The sequence below is a fragment of the Pteronotus mesoamericanus genome, unplaced genomic scaffold (assembly GCF_021234165.1).
Source record: "Pteronotus mesoamericanus isolate MK-2021 breed Mesoamerican mustached bat unplaced genomic scaffold, CSHL_Meso_final scaffold_85, whole genome shotgun sequence".
NCBI classification, from domain to species: Eukaryota; Metazoa; Chordata; class Mammalia; order Chiroptera; family Mormoopidae; genus Pteronotus; species Pteronotus mesoamericanus.
Window position 1 is genome coordinate 28276811 of NW_026555329.1, and position 18941 is coordinate 28295751.

General features: G+C 33.1%; 1 protein-coding gene across 1 annotated transcript in view; it reads left to right on the plus strand.

Moving 5' to 3' along the window:
• The window catches only part of SEMA3A (semaphorin 3A), a 302957-nt gene that overhangs the window by 92130 nt on the left and 191886 nt on the right, over positions 1 to 18941 (plus strand). Inside the window, exon 2 of the mRNA XM_054564613.1 lies at positions 9172 to 9365. Within this exon, the coding sequence (XP_054420588.1) occupies positions 9254 to 9365 (112 nt within the window). The 5' untranslated portion in view covers positions 9172 to 9253. The remainder of the gene's footprint in view (positions 1 to 9171; positions 9366 to 18941) is intronic.

Here is an 18941-nt window from a genome sequence, read left to right on the forward strand (position 1 = left end):
GGCAGGTACCCTGACTAGGAATTGAACCAGCAACCTTTTGGTTCACAGATCAGCACTCGACCCACTGAGCCACGCCAACCGGGGCTAATTTCGATATTCTTCATGGGCAAAATTACTGCACGTGGTATGTTAGTTTGGTGCCATTAAAATCCAACACGTAACATTTAAAGGACAACTTTTCAACCCATAAAATGAATAGCTGCCTAGATCCTCCTTTCTTCTTTTTCATCTTACATTTATATGCCTACTACAGTGATTCTCAAGTAGTTGTCTCTTCATTCTCCAACAGAGCATTTTAGAATTACCCTTGTTTTTTGTCCAACAATATCTACAAGATAGCCTGGCCCCTATATTCCATTCTGATGCCCAGATGCTTGACCAAACTCTTTGACTGCGGAGTCCAACTCCATGGTGTTTGGAGGTAGAAACTCTGTCTGGGAGCACTAGCTCCCTGGATGTCCTCGTATCGGGCAATGTCAAATATGGTAGCAGCCATTGGGAAGGGGGACAGGAGGAGGTAAGCAATTTCATTTCTAGACCAAGAACTAACATTTCAATTACAGTGCTACAAATGTGATCTTGTGACTTAAATCCAGGTGTTCTGTTCCATATAATATATGCGTTTTCTCAATTGTAGTGGATTTCTTCCTGGGAGTTTTATAACTACCATTCTACATTTTTAAAATTAAAAAAAAAAGAGAGAACTTGTTGCTACTTGGAAACACTGTATAATGTCCATTTTGATTAACATCTGTATTAGCAACATACTGTAACAGTTTGCAGCTTACAGAAATCTGAAAACAGGTTTTTAATCTAAAATGAAATATATATTAGATAAAAATAATAACTAAACAATAAAATTGTCTATGCTTTGAACAATAAACATTTTAATTTATGGACTCTAATGGTTACTTTAGCAGCATTTTAAATGAACAAATTAGAATTCTCTCTAATGTTGCTCTCTACAGTCCACAATACAGGCTTAATATAAGAGCATAGGAAACTAGTGCAATTATATCTGCAAAGAATTAGTTACCTAACTATTAAAGTTGTGAGGTTTGTGAACTACAATATTTTAGCTATCTAGCATGCATTTCCCAACTCTTTAATTAATTAATTAATCCATTAATTACTATGTTGAACTTTACTGTGTGCCAAATGTCATGCTTAGAACTGAAGATAATGTAATGAGAAAAAAAGTTTCTGTTGTCTTTGAGATTACAGTCTATTGAGGAAACATTATGTAAAGTAAGAGCTCTAACGTATATATGCACAGCACACCATGGAATTCTAAGGGAGAGAGCTTCCAGAATAGTCACAAAGATACTGAAAAATTATGCAAGGCTTTTTTTTTTTTAAAGCAATCTTATATCCTGAGTCCCTAAAGCAATATTCTGAGATAGGCAGATTAACTTTAGTGGAATACAATAGTACATAATCATGAGTAATCCAACAAAATATGTAGACAATCTGTCATCGGCTAATGTCTTCCATAATAATAGAGAAGATATTAGTAGGAGGAATGAAAACAGATACAGGCTTTGATGAAAAGAAAATAGCAGGTGAGATGTGTTTTAAAAAAATGAATAATGTACTCTAGGCCAAAATAGGTACAAAAAACTTTGCAGATGGTTTTGTGGTATTATGGTTTGTGGTAGAAAGTAAAAATAAATAAATAAATTGGCATTACTTACCAGGAATATGTATTGCTATTCTCAAAAAAACTTGTAATTTGTTTTATGAGTCACAACATTTGACACCAGGCTATTCTCAAAATTTTGTTTAATAAATGGGTAGACACAAAAGAAACAATGCAAGAAATATATTAAAATATTTTCAAAGGTGACTGGTTTTAAAGTTAAAAAAAAAGAATATACTTAAAATTACATCTCTGGTACCAAGTTAGGTTATATACAGTGACTAGCACCTATAGACTTATGTTGAGAGCCCAAGAAATAGATTGCCATATTTAGCTTGATTAACTCAAATTTAGTTTTCTTATTTATCTAAGTGTCTTTATTTTTGCATAACAGAATTGCAATAGGTTTCATGGCTCATGAAATCTTCTGGAATTATTACATTTGTCCAAATACCACCACCAAACTGAATCTATAAAAAAGAAATTAAATGTCTTTCCTACAAAGTTACACAATTATACACTTTCTGTTTAAAACTGCAAGGTTAGAAAAAATAGCGAGTGTTTTTCTTATGTATAATCAGCATGACAGTTGTTACAATTAATTGCTAAACCTTTTTAATTGAGATAATAGAGTTAAAAACTGTGTGAGAACACGACCTGATAAACAATATTTTTAATGTCTCAAAAAGGGTTTTATAAAATTCTATTAGATATTTGGAGAGTCTTTAAAGTGCTTTAAGTTATTAAAGTCATGTAACAACATTTGAAAAACAGCAAGGGAATAATCACATTGTCCTTTAAGTCCTCAAGTCAAGCCATTTTCAACTTGGATCTGTAATTTAAGAAGATTCAAGGCTAGGCATATTGGATGCTATTTCCTTTTCCATGAATACAGCAGGAATGAGAAAATGATTTTACGATGATTGATTTTCAAAGAGATTAATTATATGGATATGCCCTGAGGAATAATGGAGAAGACTTGAATTTTCTTTACAAATCATTTGTTAATAATAAAAAATTGTTAACTAATAAACAAGGCATTTTCTAATCACTCCCATAAGGTGACAGCTGCTCCTGTAGCCAAGGCAGTAAATGAAACCTGGCATATGATTCTAACTCCACCCCCAAGCCACAGTGGAAAAAATGGGGGTTCATAGGCTGGACCAAGTGATATTTAACACTTGAGAGCATACAGAAGATGCGAGAAAATAATTTAAGTCTCTTTTTTCCTTTCTCTTGAAATTTGGAGAAATTTGTGCCCTGGAAAAGCAGAATGAATGCTCTATAGTTTTTGAGTCACCATCCAACAAACAGTTGGTTTTGCCATTATAATAAACCCTTTCAAAGAGCTTCAATTCTAGGTTTCAGCATTTCTGTTCCCTATTGTTATCAGTTTCAAATTCTTTAAAACCATTTTAAAAAGGTCACTTTTAGATAATAGAGATTTTATTAAACTCACATCTGAGGTGCAGCTTTCTTTTCAGTGGGTAACAAAGGGAAACTATACGCATTTGCTTTGTCCAAGTCAGATGTAAAGTAATCCTTTAAATAATACTGCCTAATTTTTTCACTTTGCTGATTTAGTATATATCTGCTTATTTATTTATTCAGTGAGAAAGGGTATGATATGCCTTTACGGAAAGCAAATAACTAATAGCTTTATATCCTGAAACACTCAACAGCCAACCTGCACATTTCATTTGTATTCCACAGATGCCTCATTTTTTCCTCCTCACTGCCTAGCCTGTACTGATCAGTATTAACAATGGGATTTTTGTCTAACTTGAAAACTTTCTTGTTCCATTTGAGTTGAGGTAGAGACACTCTCACTTTTTAAAAAAATCAGGTATTTTGGTATTTTCAGTGTCTTATTATTTCAATATGTTAATATTCAGGAACACTGCATTCACTTATCAGACAATCTAATAAAGGAGCTGTAAGTGATGACAAGCTCTTTAAATAGATAGAAAAGAAAAAGGAAAAAATCACATGTTTAAAACATTTTGAAATGTTGAAAAATATGATTGATTTAAGCAGTCAAAAAAGACATCAAAATTAATGATAAATCGTGTTCCTATAATTGGATTTTAGCCACTTTTGACAGCATGGATACTGAACATAAACAAAATTTTATACATCCCCCTTTTTTTGCCACCTTCTACCATCCCCCACTCAAACTGAGGAACATAAAAAACTTACCTACTAGCTGCATAAATCAAGTTCCCAAGGAAAGAGAAGCTTCCACCTCACTTTATGACTAAAGAAGTCCACCTATAATTTTTGAAACCCTAAAATGTTTAAGTTTTTCTTAAAATCTGCAGGTACAAATAATGTGACTGGCCAGGTTTTGGTCTTCTGCATTGATTTAACATTTATTACTTCGATTAATTTGAAAAACAAGGAGTCTTTTTTCTAAAGTAACTACTTACCTTAAAGTATCATGAACATTGATGATTGATGTCAAAAAAAGAAAACACAAAACTGTTTTTGTTCAAACTGTTACAAATTCAATCCAGAAGAACAAGCTTATTTTATTGAAATCTGTATTCATGAAGGCCGGGTTCGGGGGGAGCGGGGGCGGGGGGGGGGGGCGGCAGGGAGGGAGAAGAGAATGCCTCCCTAAAGATTGAATTCCCTCTGTCTTTTACCAATTCCTCCTCTCAGCTCATGGTTTCACATGTTGCTTATATTAAAACACTCACAGGGTCAAATTATGAAAAGTTTAACAATTTCTTAAATATTACTTTTAACCTGCCGCGCCCAGTTTCTAGCGACTACTGCAGTAATTCTTAAATAGCTATCATTTTTTTGCTGAAAGGAATAATACATCAACTATTTCATTTTTCCAATTAATAGAATGTCTTCTGATCTTTTAAAGAATGTTTTCACCCACACAATTCATTTTTAGAAAAAAAAAGTTTCAAATTCCCTGTACCAGAAAAATCCTCATTAAAAATGAATTTCCAACATGAGATGTCACAACAAGGGCAAATGTTCGACTATGACATTTACTTTAATTCTGTTATCATAGGCCTTTCTCATATACTAATGAAGCATTCTCTTGAAGGCAAAAGTAGAAATAATAGGTGTTAGATAAAAACTAATATAGGTTTTCCTTTTTTTTTTAACAACTGAACAACATCTTGGAAAGAGTACTGATATTTTTCCGTTTGTTTTTAATATATTTTTCCTTGATGTTGTTTCTTAGAAAAACTGGTAAACCAACTTACTTTGAAAGTCTTAACTCAGTAATTTTTCTTATAGAGATCATCTACTTCTGTCAGTGATATACTTTGGGGGTGTTCCTCTATCTAACTACAATAAAATGGGGTTAGGGTGGAATAGGATTGCAGGGAGAGGTTAGGGTGTTTAATAAAATGACCATAACTTTAAGTACATTTAATCCAGTAAATCTTTTTTAAATACATCTAAACAATACATATTTCCCTATATTCTTTTTTTTTAAATATTTTATTTATTTATTTTTAGACAGATGGGAAGGAAGGGAGAAAGAGAGGGAGGGAAACTTCAATGTGGTTGCCTCTAGCACGCACCCCACACTGGGGACCTGGCCTGCAACCCAAGGATGTGCCCTGACTGGGAACTGATCTGGCAACACTTTGTTTCATAGGCCAGTGTTCAATCCACTGAGCCACATCAGCCAGGGTCCCTATACTTTTTTATGCATAAATACAGCAAATGTTTTTACCTGCCATTCATAGAAAGATTCAGAGTATTTATGACATAGGGAAGTGTTTGAAAGACCACCTCATATACCAGAACAATAATTTTTGCTCTTAAATTGTAATGTTTATTGTCTTCCCAATTAGTTTTATAAGAAATAGCAAAATTAGAGAAATATGCACATTGGTTTTATGCAATTCATCAAAAGATCAGATATGAATTTCCAATGGAGAAATGCTTTAATATGTGTTTTATGACTATACAGTTTTTTACTGAAAAGCAAGAGTTAACCAACTTGTTGTGAAGTTGGAAGTGTTGTTTCTCTAAAAAATCAAGCAAACCATCCAGAAAACTGCTGTCTTTGTAATCTATTTCAATACAGAATGAGGTGAGGTTAAAAACCACTGATTCATTTCACAGAAATATATACCACAGCCTGATCATCATATTAGGCACCTGCTCAAATTTGACCCTGTTGTAGGAGTTAATCACATCTGAAAAGTTGAAACTTAAGAAGATATTAGGAACTTAGTTGTGAGTAGACTTAATTATACCCCATGATGTAGGTTTTGGGTTTTAAAGTAATTGAAAATAGAGAGACTGCCTTGAGAAAGAAGCAAGATAACATTTTCACCTTTTACTTAAATAAAATTCAATATTAAAAGATCAATATAATTTTTCTGACTTTTAAAAAGTAGTAAATTCAGTAAAATCTATGGCTAAGGAGATATATTTAGCAGGCTTGATAATGTCAAGGCTTAGGGCACAGATTCTCAGAGCAGGGAATGATGTTCCTTGGAAGTGGGGGATGGGAGCAGTGTTGGGGAGAGGGGGTCAATCAAAGTCTGTATGTCACACATGCAACCACATTTTATAAATTCTCATACACACCTACCCAGTTCTACCCCCCTCTGTAGAGAAGTAGTTTTACCTTTGATTATTTCTCACCTGTTTGGTGATTTAAAAAATATTGAAATTGACCTTATTTAACCCTGACCAAAGTCAAAAGACTGAAAGAAGTAAACGTACAAGATTCCTAATACTTTTTAAAAGTATTTTATAGCCATGTAGTTTCTTTTTTGTTCCTTTGTTTTTAATCACATTTCAAACGTACTATATATAGTTGTCCTATCCTACTATGTTATAATTTAATCATCCCAGGACAGTCATGCTTGCCTAAATAATTTACTATTTTTACATTTTTAATTAAAAATTACACAGATAATTTTTGTAAATGTAAATGTGAATTTATAAAATTTTCAAACATCTGAAAGGACACAATGATCATAAAAATTGAGAGTAAGATCAATATCAAATATAATTAAATATACCAAAGTTTTATTTTGTTCTTTTAAGATTATGTGTGTGGGTAACAAAACAGACGTGCCTGTTACCAAATTCTAGGCTTCAACATTAAATTATTTGTTTTACAAAAGTTTATCCTGATTTGGTGGTTTGAAATCCAGATTGAATGTCTTTCTTTGCCATGGAGTCAATTTTGACTCTCTCTTAACTGAATTTACCTAGAACCTTTTATTTTTCCTGGAACACATCAAAATGTTTCAGGATTAGTCATTATGCTAGTGAAATGGATACATTTCTAAATTTGTTTATCCTGTTCAGTTTTGACAAATATAAACGTGCTCTCCTACTCTGGGTAACAAGAGATAGAGAAAAGTAAATATTTTAAGACACTTAAAATATATATTAATGAAAATGGTACAACTACTTAAAGTATTTAAACTGATTATTTGTGATATTTCAATGGGATAATTCATTAGTCTGGTCCTTTAAATAATCCCAAAGTGGCACGAATTCCTTTGCAGAATAAATGTCTAGAGGGAGTAATCCATGGAAGACAGACAAATCTCCTGTCGTATATAGCCTTAATCCATTGCCTAGAGCATGAAAAGTGCTCAGGATAACAAGTGCGGGGGTCAGTAAAATCAACATTATTTTTGGATTTGATTTTCTTAACAATACGGACTTATCAATTGGCTTGTAGAAACTGACAAAAACAATACTGGCCTGTCTGATGAATCAATCTAGTCAAGCAGAGAGAGAATCACTGCCCACTCCCTTCCTCTATTCCCCCTTTAAATCCTCTTCATCCTCTTCTTCCTCCTCCTCACACACACACACACACACACACACACACACGCATGCACATAGACGGGAAGCTCTTTTTCTATTGGTAGATATTAGGTAATGAAAGCTGTAGTCACAATGCTCAGGTCATTTCTTTCCAAGACTACTAAAGCACTTTCAATGAGTGTGTTTTCAATTGTGAGACTCACCTTCTGCTTTCAGATAAGAGATTTCTGTATTATTAAAGTAGAGTTCTCGCTTCTGTGTTTCAAGTGTCTATGTTGTTTGAGGGTAGAGGCTGGGGAGAGTGCAGGGCAGAAAGATTTGGGGAGTAAAGAGTAAAAAAGGGAAAGTTCTGTCCTGTTAACTTATATATCTCACCTACCAAAATCCTGTAAGAATATCAGCTTTGGGGAAAAATAAAAGAAAAATAGAAGACAGTACGTAAAGACCTTAGACTATATATATTCCCATGCCCATTTAGGGAAGAACTAATGATGTTGTATGACTGCCTGATTACATGCATGCATCCACCGAAAACTTAGTAACCCTTATCAGCTCATGAAGACACAGAGATATTTTCTTCATGTTGGTCCTCAGCATGAACGCTCAGCAGGGACTTTGGTGAACTTTGTCATCTTCCTCTGCCCTTTAAACCAAAACTCTGGAAGTGGCTTTAATTAATGAGATGTGATGCATTAAAAATGTTAACCAGAGCATTCCAGAAGCTGGAAAACCATAGATGTTTTTAAGTTCTGAGTATCCTTTTGAGAATACCCTGTTGTAATTTATAATTCTCAGTGGACCTATATTTGTCTTGAACTGATTGTTGAAATGGGCTTTACTAGGAATTTCTTTGCTGAAATTGCAGTGGGGCGGGGAAGGAGGTGGTTGAGCCAAGTGGGCTTGTAGGGAGGAGGGAACGATCTCTAACAAGGCTTTAAAACCTTCAGTGGTTAAAGTTATATTGATGAAAGGATATGCAGATACACACATATACATATGTATATGTATATATTTATACATACATATGCATACAAACAGATAAAACACAAGTTCAGCAGAATTATAGGATAAGCATGAGTTATAAATTATGTAGGTAGCAGAATTCAGATTTTTTAAATCAAAATTGCACCTAAAATGGCTATAAAACAACGCTTGCCTTGGGAAGTAAATTTATAGCTACATGCCTTTCACAGGCACGCTGGAGGGTTCTGCTCCCGGCTCTAATCTCTACGAGATGTTTTTTGCATGTGTTTTGTGACAGGAGGGAAGGGGAGTGGGTTGAGCTTGCCTGTTCTCCCATTGTCAGCCAGTCTAGTGAGTGTTGGGAAAACCTGTCTGTGGGATCTTGTGTCATCTCTTCCTACATGTGTACAGGAAAAGTACGCGCTGCTCACGGTTCCTCTCTCTCTCTCTTTCTCTGTTTCCCTTTCATTCTGCTTCCCCGGAGCCGAATGAAGCAGGGAGCAGGATTAGAGTCCCCACCGGCTATCAGAGGAGCCTAGATAAAAGGAACTGCTTCTTAAGCACCACTGCAGCAGCCCTTGTTAATTTTTTTTTCTTTCCACACAACAGTTGTGCCTCATTATCCGGTGCCTGCCTCGCTTTTTTTTTTTTTTTTTTTTTTTTTTTTTTTGAGGTTTTGAAGTTTCTGTGCTTCAGTGACTGTTACAGAAGAAGAGGTGTTAGTGTTGCGGTGAAGTCTTGATTGTCTGCATTTATGAATGAAACTGACCTAAATCACCTGTTACCTCCAGTTTTCAGATTGTTTGAACTTCTCTGGCCGCACAATACAGGAGGGAAGCGTGAAGCAGCATAGGGACCTACAGCGTCTGCAGCATGGGCTGCTTCACTAAGGTTGTCTGTCTTTTCTGGGGAGTATTACTTACAGCGAGAGCAAACTATCAAAATGGGAAGAACAATGTGCCAAGGCTGAAATTATCCTACAAAGGTAAATCTTTATTTTTTTTCTTTTATTTGGCTAGCTTTGTGGTCCCCCCCACACCCCTCTTTATTCCTTGGACTCCCTCTCAACCCATACAAAACCTTAAAACCTTTGGTTTAACCTAGGGAACCTATATGACTGTGTGTGTCTTTCTGAAATGATTTAAGCACTTTTTAAATAAAAGCATGTCTTCTGTTTGATAGGACAATTTAAATACAAACAAAGAACATTTAATCACATTTGCAGAGAGGAGCTGAATGCCTGGTAAATGCTGATCTGTATATGTGCTCATATGCTCTGTTAATTTTTTCTGATCTTACTTTTAAAATATTTTTAAAACTACTATTGCAAAATGGTCTCTTTGTATATGTGCATGCCTCACCTATAATAATTATGATAAATTGTATTTTCTTAGTTTTAGACACTAAATGGTTAATCATCTTCATGAATATTCAGTTTGTTCAAATCTGACAATCAGATGCTTAACATAAGCAGTAGATCATGGTTTGCCAAGAGAATATAAACTGGATAGAACAGACTAGATTTTTTTACAGTGTGTTATGATTGTACAAAAGACTGTGTATTTGGTTAATTGGTGTAAAGCAAAGCCTTTGAAATATAATGTTATTTTAATTCCACATGCACTTCAATGAGAAATGAAGATACATTACTTCCTAGCTGTAGAACTAGTTGTGTGAACTTCTTTTGTAAAAAAAAAGTATACATTTAAAAAGGAAAATAAAAGCTTTATCATGTTGCTAGTACTTTATTTGGTCAGAGTTTAATGTGTATGCTTGTTTTTTAATGAAGGTTTTGAAGGAACTATGTGTCCTATATTTGTTTAGATAGATTTTTATAGATAAATGTATAAAATAATTCTAACTTGGATTCCAAAATAATAGATACAACTTTTAGTGAAAGAAAATATTTATACAACAGAGGTATTATTAAAGTGGAATTTAAGATTAAACTATTTTAACTCAAGTAGTTTTACTCTCTAAGGTGTTGCTTTCTTATGATTCTCAGATTTCTAGAATAGGGGGTGGGGCAATGAGAAGCTTCAATTATGTTCTGTTTTTAGCCCATAACATGAAACAAATTTATTGAAACTCTTGTAGAGATGTCTGTATACTGTATATTGCTGTTATGCCAGAAAACAGATTCTTTAATTTTCACATAATGGGAATGATCTCTCTGAATGGTCCAGTGTGAATGAGGACCACAAATAGGAAAGAGAGATGTAATTTTCACACTTTGGATTAAAAAATTAGACACCTCTTAAATGTCATTTTTTGGATTTAATAGTTGTTAGATAAAGTACTCTGAATTGGAAAATAATTTATTTTTGGTTTAATATTTCCTTGATTATTAAAATGGGAATTAATTTTATACATGAGCAAACAGCATTGCAACTGTACTCATCTAAGATGTTAAAAAATATATAGACTTCAGTAAGTATTTAATTAAATCTCTATTATATCTCTATTTAGTAACTGTCTTTAAATTATTTATAGTATATGATATTATGACATCTGTTTTCATTAGTTTTTGCTATTTTCACTCTTTGAGAGGATGTCATCAAATAATCCTTAGGTTGATGGTCCACTTTATGCAAGTTTTATTCCTTATAAGTAAGTTTTGCATGCAACTTTACTTCCTGAAGATGTGAATGACTATAATTTTAAAATTAGTTTGAAATATGAAATCTATTATAATTGCAGTTACTTGTCTAAAGTGCTAAATAAATTATAAAGTAAATAAGGCTTGAGAATTATCCTTATTTATTTTGCAAGAATTTTATTTCCCTGGGAATAGATTGCTTTCCATTATAGGGGAGGCACCAGTTCTTTCTACATATTAAAAAGATAGCGTTTGATTAGAATAGCTCTTTGTTATGTATATATGTTTTAAACTTGTCTGATGAAGTAAGCTGTATACATTGACAACATATGTATATTTGACACTATCTTTATGAGCTCATTTTAGCAATGGTATTCATTATAATAATTTTTGCCTTCCTTTAAATCAAAAACTGCCCTACAGCTATATGACAATTCTATTGATATACCTAGAGCTTGGCAATTTGGTAAAATAAACTGTGGAATGAGCAACAGCAAGAAAAATAAAAGGAATGGCCCAAGCAATTTTTCTGGTTATTTTATTGGTCTGTCATTACCTTTTTGTCTCTCCATATACACTTGTTTTGCCAAAGCAAAGGCCTAGTTGCCAATTATCAATACTTTGTTTCTAAACTAAAATAGACATTTTTTTCAGCTGTTTCTTTTCCCTCCTTAATTAGATGTCAAACAGTTAAAACCTCCCCTGCACTGCCCTTAAAAATATTCCAGCATGATTCATGAAGAGTTAAATCCCTGCCAACCCTCATTTCCCATGGTCACTGTTTTCAAAGATCCACCAGGAACTCTCTCATTGCTCAGGTTCCCAAGACAAAGTTTTAGGCAACCACTGTGCTTACTTTCTGGTAAGCGATAAAAGAGATTTGATATGTTAAATGAGAAAGAAAAAGAAGAACAGGAAGGCAGCTTTTGTAATGGATGCATATAGATATCTAATAAGGTGCCTCTTTCTAGGAAAAAGGAATTGAATAGGTGTTTGAGGACCATCTGGAGAAGTGATAATATTAGAAAAATGGGGTATGCTGGCTTTTCCTCTGAACCAATCTGATTTAGAATCCTTGTGGGGGTAGCAAATGTGAGAACTCTGTAAATCTCAGCAGTCACATACAAATTATCCTCAAGAAACATTCACTCAAAGATACTTTTGCCTTCCTTAAATATATGTAATATAGTTAAATGTTAAAATGCTTCTTTTTCAACATGGTGCAAAATGATTTATTTTCTCTACAAAACTAGTCAAGTTTCACTTTTCTCATGAAATACCAGAATATCATGTAATCTTCCCTTTGGAATGTGTGGTACAATGAAGACTTCAGAAAAAACTATGGAAATCACGAGGAAATAAATTAGGTTTGGGGTTTTAAACAAATGACAAATGTTCCATCACTCAGTGTAATGAGCTTTTCCAGGACATTGTGTGCTTCAGTTTTAAGAGAAATCAAAGACACATGCAAGTCTGAATGGTGATCATGTGGATCCAAAGGTTAAATCAATGCATTAACTTTACCTTTGTTGGGAGGACTTAGTAAATAGCACTTAAAAAATGGTAGACATTATAAAGGCTTTCTTTTCACACTCTCTAGAGCTACTTTTCCAAGAGTCAAATTGTTTGTTTTTTTTTAAGATTAAGATTATCAGTAATCAAAATTACCATAGATGTTTTATAAGACTTGAAGGTAATATTAAATTAAAAATTATGAAGTAAAATTTGTAGATTTTTAATTTGTTTTTGCTCAATGTGTCAGGATCACTTTATAATTTAATTAATATGAATAACTGTTTACTTCATTATTTATTACACTTGTTGACTTTTCAGAGATTGTTTTTACTTCTACCAAAGCATAAACACACATTCACACACATAAGTAATGTATATATGAATATATGAATATGTGAACATACAAATAACAAAACTTTATATTAATATTTTATAGCTGAGCAAAGTATTCTGGCAATCTATAGGTTATGAATTATAATAAGTGCATTACAAATAAAATTGTTATTGATTTAAAATGGCACTCTTATTTTAAATTTTATATATATATATACACACACATAAACACACACACACATGCATATGTATGATCTTCTGAGTCCCATGGAAATTTTCATGGGTATCTCAAATATTTACATAATGGTGTAGAATAAAATTTGCCTCATACTAAAAATCTCCTCACAGTTAAAATGAAATGTGTAGGGGAATATATATAAAGAGAGAGTATATATAAACACACATATATTGTACCTATATCTATAAAACATGTGTGTATATATATGTATGTGTAGATAGAATATACATATATATGTATACTGTACACCAAGAGCAAAGAAATTATAAATTCTTTGCAATACCTTTTATCCAAATGTCACTTCATATTTGGTATCAGTTCTCTCACTTGCTGATTCTTATATAACATGGCCTTTGCTTCTCAAATTGTATTAACTTAAAAAATCATATTTTGATTTTGAAGGCTTCTATATAAGTAGGATTTTTATTCATTTATTCGCCAAGTACAGTGTGGGGTAAAAGTAGGTTTGCAGTTCTGAATGTGTGAGTTTACTTTTATATTATTATTTATTAATTATTATATTATTTTCCATGTGAACAGTAAATGCGCTTTTGTCCCACCCTTTCTACCGTAACAAAATAATGAAAAAAAAGAAAAGAAAAGAAAATGCTCAATCACACATCTGGTGATTCAATGCTGGTCAGAGCAAATGAAGGCTAGTGAAAGTCTCCCATTTGTGGCTTCTCTATTTAAAGCTGCCAACCACATTGGCCTTTGAAATATTAATTTATACAGTGTAGACTTTAGCAAGTAGGAAAATAACTGAGACCACAAAAACATCCTGTGTAAGTCTCTAACCCACCAACTTTTGATAATGATATTCTGCCATTACTAGCTTAAGTAAACCTGAAAAAATGGAAGAGATCATTTTTTTCAATTTTAACTTTTTATGTTGTTATTTCTTTTCATATAAATAATTTCTAAAGCTCCACTCCTGTCAGTGGTGAAACATCTGGGTGTTAATGCAACTAAATAGATGTATAGATCTGTGATAACTAATTCCTCTCTGTTTAATTTGTAATTATCACATACAAATCAAATAAGTAACAAATATCTTGGGTTTTTTTGGTCAATTTTATTTAAATTCCATATTTAAGAATTATTGCAATTGAAGAATCTTTCAGGAATAAATTTAATAATAATTAATAACTGCATCTGTTCCTAGTAACAAAATTAAAATTAAACTATTAGTGGCAGAGTATAAACTGTTTATGCTTAGTGTGAATATATAATTATATTTCAGATGTGCCCTCTGACATTAAGTTATCATGAACTTTAAGTGAATTATACAGAATTATATGGTAAAGTTCTTATCCCAATTTTTCTCATTTAAACATCAGTGGTTCATCTACATATCACAGTTCCACAGCTCAAAACATCACACCTTTATATCTTTTGTAGAATTTTGAAATCTAAAGTCAGAACTATTTTAAATAGCATTTATACTTGAAGTTTTCTAAATTCTTCCAGAGGAACCAGTACTAAAACAAATTTTTGACTGATCATTATCTAACAATATTCATTTACAAAGTCATGATGTATTATAAAAAGTTACATATTAATTGATTAAAACATCGAGCTTATCAAAACATTATGGAAAAAAGTCTATGATAAATGGTTAATTAATGTAAATTTGTAGGTAAAATCCCCAAAACTCATGACAGTCTCTAAGGTTAGTGCATGCAGTGAAAGCGTATTTTTAAAAGACCAGCTGCTGTAAACATAAATTAGAACAAGTGTGAGGCTTGGGGTGGATTTTACTCCTCATGACTTCATAGGTGCTATTTAAAGACATTATGATTTGATTTGCAGTACTACACTTCCGCTAATAGGTGGCACTAGCAATTTGTGACATTAGTTTGGAAATGGACAAGCTGTTAGGATAAATCCACAGAGTACTAATTTGGAGGCCAAACTTGGAAAAACTGGTGTAAGTCAGGAGGTGTAACATGTACAAAACAGAAGCATTAGTTAATGTAAAATTTGCTGAAGATTTTGATATGCTCTTTGCATACCTTTATCGGTACAGTTTGACCCTAAAATAATAAATGGTTATAAGTAAAAAATAAATAAAGTATTTTTATTTAGATTAGACCTCGCATGTGAGATAAGTCAATAAAATGAAAAACGAAATAATAGGTGGAATAGTAGTTACTAAACTATCAGAATGCTAAAAGACAGTTTCATGTGTATGAAATATATAGTAATATTTCATATACATTCATATATATAACTTTTTTCTTAACCGCAATCGTTCAGTATGGTTAACAGGAGTCACACAGGGTAGCTGGGGCATGTGATTGCTATCGTGTATACTTGAAGAGTAGCTAGCTGAGAAGGCAAAATAATGTTTAGAAAATTACATTGGATATATTTTTAAAAGAATAACACCTTTTGGTCTGTAGGTTGTTTTAAATTATTTTTATAATTAAACATATGGAAGAATCAATAAATTCTATCTGACACAAATGTCCCAAGTTACTAGGGGTTTTTTTTATTGCTAAGACATAAACATCAGTAAAAATAAGGAATTCGTACACTATTTCTAAACAGTAACAAAGCTGGACTCCATCAAACCCAGGAAAAGAAAATATACAATTTATACTTGAATTAGGGAATAAAGATAAGCAAGAGTAGAATACTGTTGATATATATGAAAAATTAATTGGTCTCACTATTTTCTACAAGCTTTGGATAAAACTTAAGGGAACACAAATTTAGGGCATCTTGTCAGCTTCTGAATGTGTCATTAAACCTGCATTTCCAGGTTTCCTTTGCTTGGAGAGACCTGGCATGGGAAGAAATGTGCCCAGACTTTACAATAACTTAATTTGCTGCTGCAATGATAAGCATGTCTTGAGAAAAAATGTAACATCACCCACTTGAGTCTTCATTCACAAACTAAATGAAGCTTAGTTCTATCGAATACATCAAGTGACTTCAGTCTGTAAAACCGTTTCTGTGGATCATCTTTGCTGTATCAGATTGTGAGGTTCTCAAGGCCAAATCTGCATTATTTTTCATCATTGTATTCTCAATGGCTTGACAAAGTCAGTCATTGTTGAATGAATTTGTACTTTATTTGACATACCTTGTTTTTTAAACACAATTACATATCTGATTATGAGTGAGTATAAAAAGAATGCAAATGTATAACACACAATTCATTATAGTGAATTGTAGAGCAACTAAATTCAGTGCTAGATGCTAGGGAAGGAGGATATCCAGGAGGCATTTTGGAACTCACAAAGGGTCTGAGAGCAGGGGTATCTCCACAAACAAAGTCTCCCCTGAATCAAGCCTATTCCAAGATTGAATCAGGAAATATCTGGGTCATCTTTCTTTGCCTGCAACTAAGGATGGAGAGTATATAATAACATACCTCTTGGGAGCCTTTGGGAACCAGGTTGAGGAATTGTTCCCCTCTTTTGAAGGAACACCCTGACTTTCCTTATTGTGTCTCTGCATACACAGCCAGAAAAGAAAGAGAGCGAGTCTATTCTAAAACCAAATATGGCTAAAGATAAAATTTCTCATCACCAGTCTCATTGTACCTGAACTTTTGTGTAAAGCAAATCAATCTTATAAAAGTTGAAAGTACAATCATTTAAACATTTAAATTGCCTAGATTTCATTGTCCATACTTTGGAGATAATCCTGGCTTTGCTCTCTGACAACTTGCTAATATTTAGTATTGCAGAACCTTCCTTGCTGCTTCTTATCCTTGGTTCTGCTTATTGATAGCAACAGTTGCTCATTGTTCACTGTATTTAAGTCAGCCTCTACTTCCCCTGGCTTTGTGCTCTATGGCCCAGGATCACTACCCACTTAATCTTCAGCCCTTGTATCCAAGGCCGCACTTGCCTAGGAGAATAGATGTGGTAGGAATTAGCCACAGAGATCATTGCTGAAATATGAATATTCAAAATACATTTTGAGTTCTTTGTTGAAGATCCCAATTTTATATAATTAAGAGGATGGGGCATATAATATGCTAATTTCCTTAGTGCACTTTAAAGTCTATAATTGATGTAGAATCTGAATTAATTTACAATGCTTAATGTTAGATTCTTATAAACTATATGTTAGCCTTGTGATAAAGTGGAAGTATCAACAGGAAAGAACAATAGGCAAGAGTACCATTATGTACAAATCATAGCTATTAAGGGGTAATAAAAAAAAAAAGGCCTACTCCCAATTCTTAAGGAATGTATTTGGAGAAAACCAAAACAAAGTGGTTTGTACCTGCAGTCAAATTCAAACTGTCAGCCCTGGTCTGTGTGGCTCAGTTGGCTGGAGCATCATCCAGAAAACTGAAAAGTTATGGGTTCAGTCCCAGTTAGGGCACATACCTAGGGTGGTGGCTTATAGGAAGCAATAATCAATGTTTCTCTCTCACATAGATCTTTCCCTTTTTATCTCTCTCCCCTTTCCTCTCTCTCTAAAAGCAAAAAAAAAAAAAAAATAGTGCTCAGGTGAGGACAAAAAAAAAATTTAAACTGTTCAAGTGGTTGTGAACCTTAATGTTCTGCATTAGAAATCTTAGTTTTTTATCTTTAAATTTGAAATTTCAATAAAATAAACCCTGCCGTGATCAATTTATAAGAATTAGTTTAAATGAATCTAGGTTTTCATCAGCTATGCAAATTCCATTTACAAATTCAGTTATTATAATTAATAAGTATTTTTTATTTGTATTCTATGTGTAAGATACATACACACACAAACCGACATAAGGCACATTGTGTATTTCTTCATGAACAAATAGAGCCTTGGATAATAAACTGACTATAGTAGGACATCTGAGGACGGCAGTATCACATCTACATAAAGACCTCAAAGGGCTTTTGAAAATGGGGTACAAGGAAGGTGAGCCTTGTAAGACAAGAAGAAGGTGAGAAGGCAAAAGTAGAGAAGAGTGGTAATTATCACTATCAGAAAACTCTTTGTGGTTTGTTTTTTCTTTTTAGGAAAACTGCATTTTTAGATAGTTTACATAGTAATATAGCCATATAGTTTTTTTTCTGCAATCCAATGCAACTTGGAAACAAATCAGTCTTTAACAAGGGGCAGTTAAGTGTACAACGTATCTGACTGGGAACATTACAGAGTTAATCTGTGCTTGTCCAGGTTTGACTAAAACTGAGATCAGGAGGGACAAGTGGTGCATACTGGTAAGGACTTTTCCAAGTGATCACAGTGGTTATTTGGGCTCTCTGTTTCTTCTTTTGGATTTGTCTATAAAATACATTGACCAGCCTTCTTTCTAACCAATGCGAAAAAAGAAAAGGAAGCTGAGTTTGGTAATCCAGTGTTGGAAACCACTGTGACTACAGTTCTTTGAGATCATAAAATATATTGGCTTTCCTCCTTGTTTTCCTAGCTTGTTTCCCATTGTTCTTTACTTTGTTATTTCTTTAACCAACCTATGAACAAGCTTTGAAGAAAGCAATCACTAGTTTATAGTGTTTATTTTTAATATAAAGACACCTATGTCATCTACATGATGAAAACAGATATTAAAGTGTCTCCTTCACTATGCATTCTTGTTGTATACTGCATGTCTTTAAATGCAAAGTTATATATTGCATAGATTTTAATTCACTTAGCACTTTGTTATCATTCAGGATGTTTCTCTGGCTCACTTAAAAATACATTAGTTTCAGAACAAACAGGCTACTAAAATCTTGGAACACTTTATAATATATTAGACAAAATTGTAGGTTTGTGGAATATTTCAACACAAACTTCAAAAAGTCACTTCTTAAATTCGTTCATATTAATGTAACCCCCTGTAACTTCAAAATTATATATACTAGAAGAACTATGTAAATCAATGTGTTTTATATGCAGTACATATGTGTGTAACAAATACA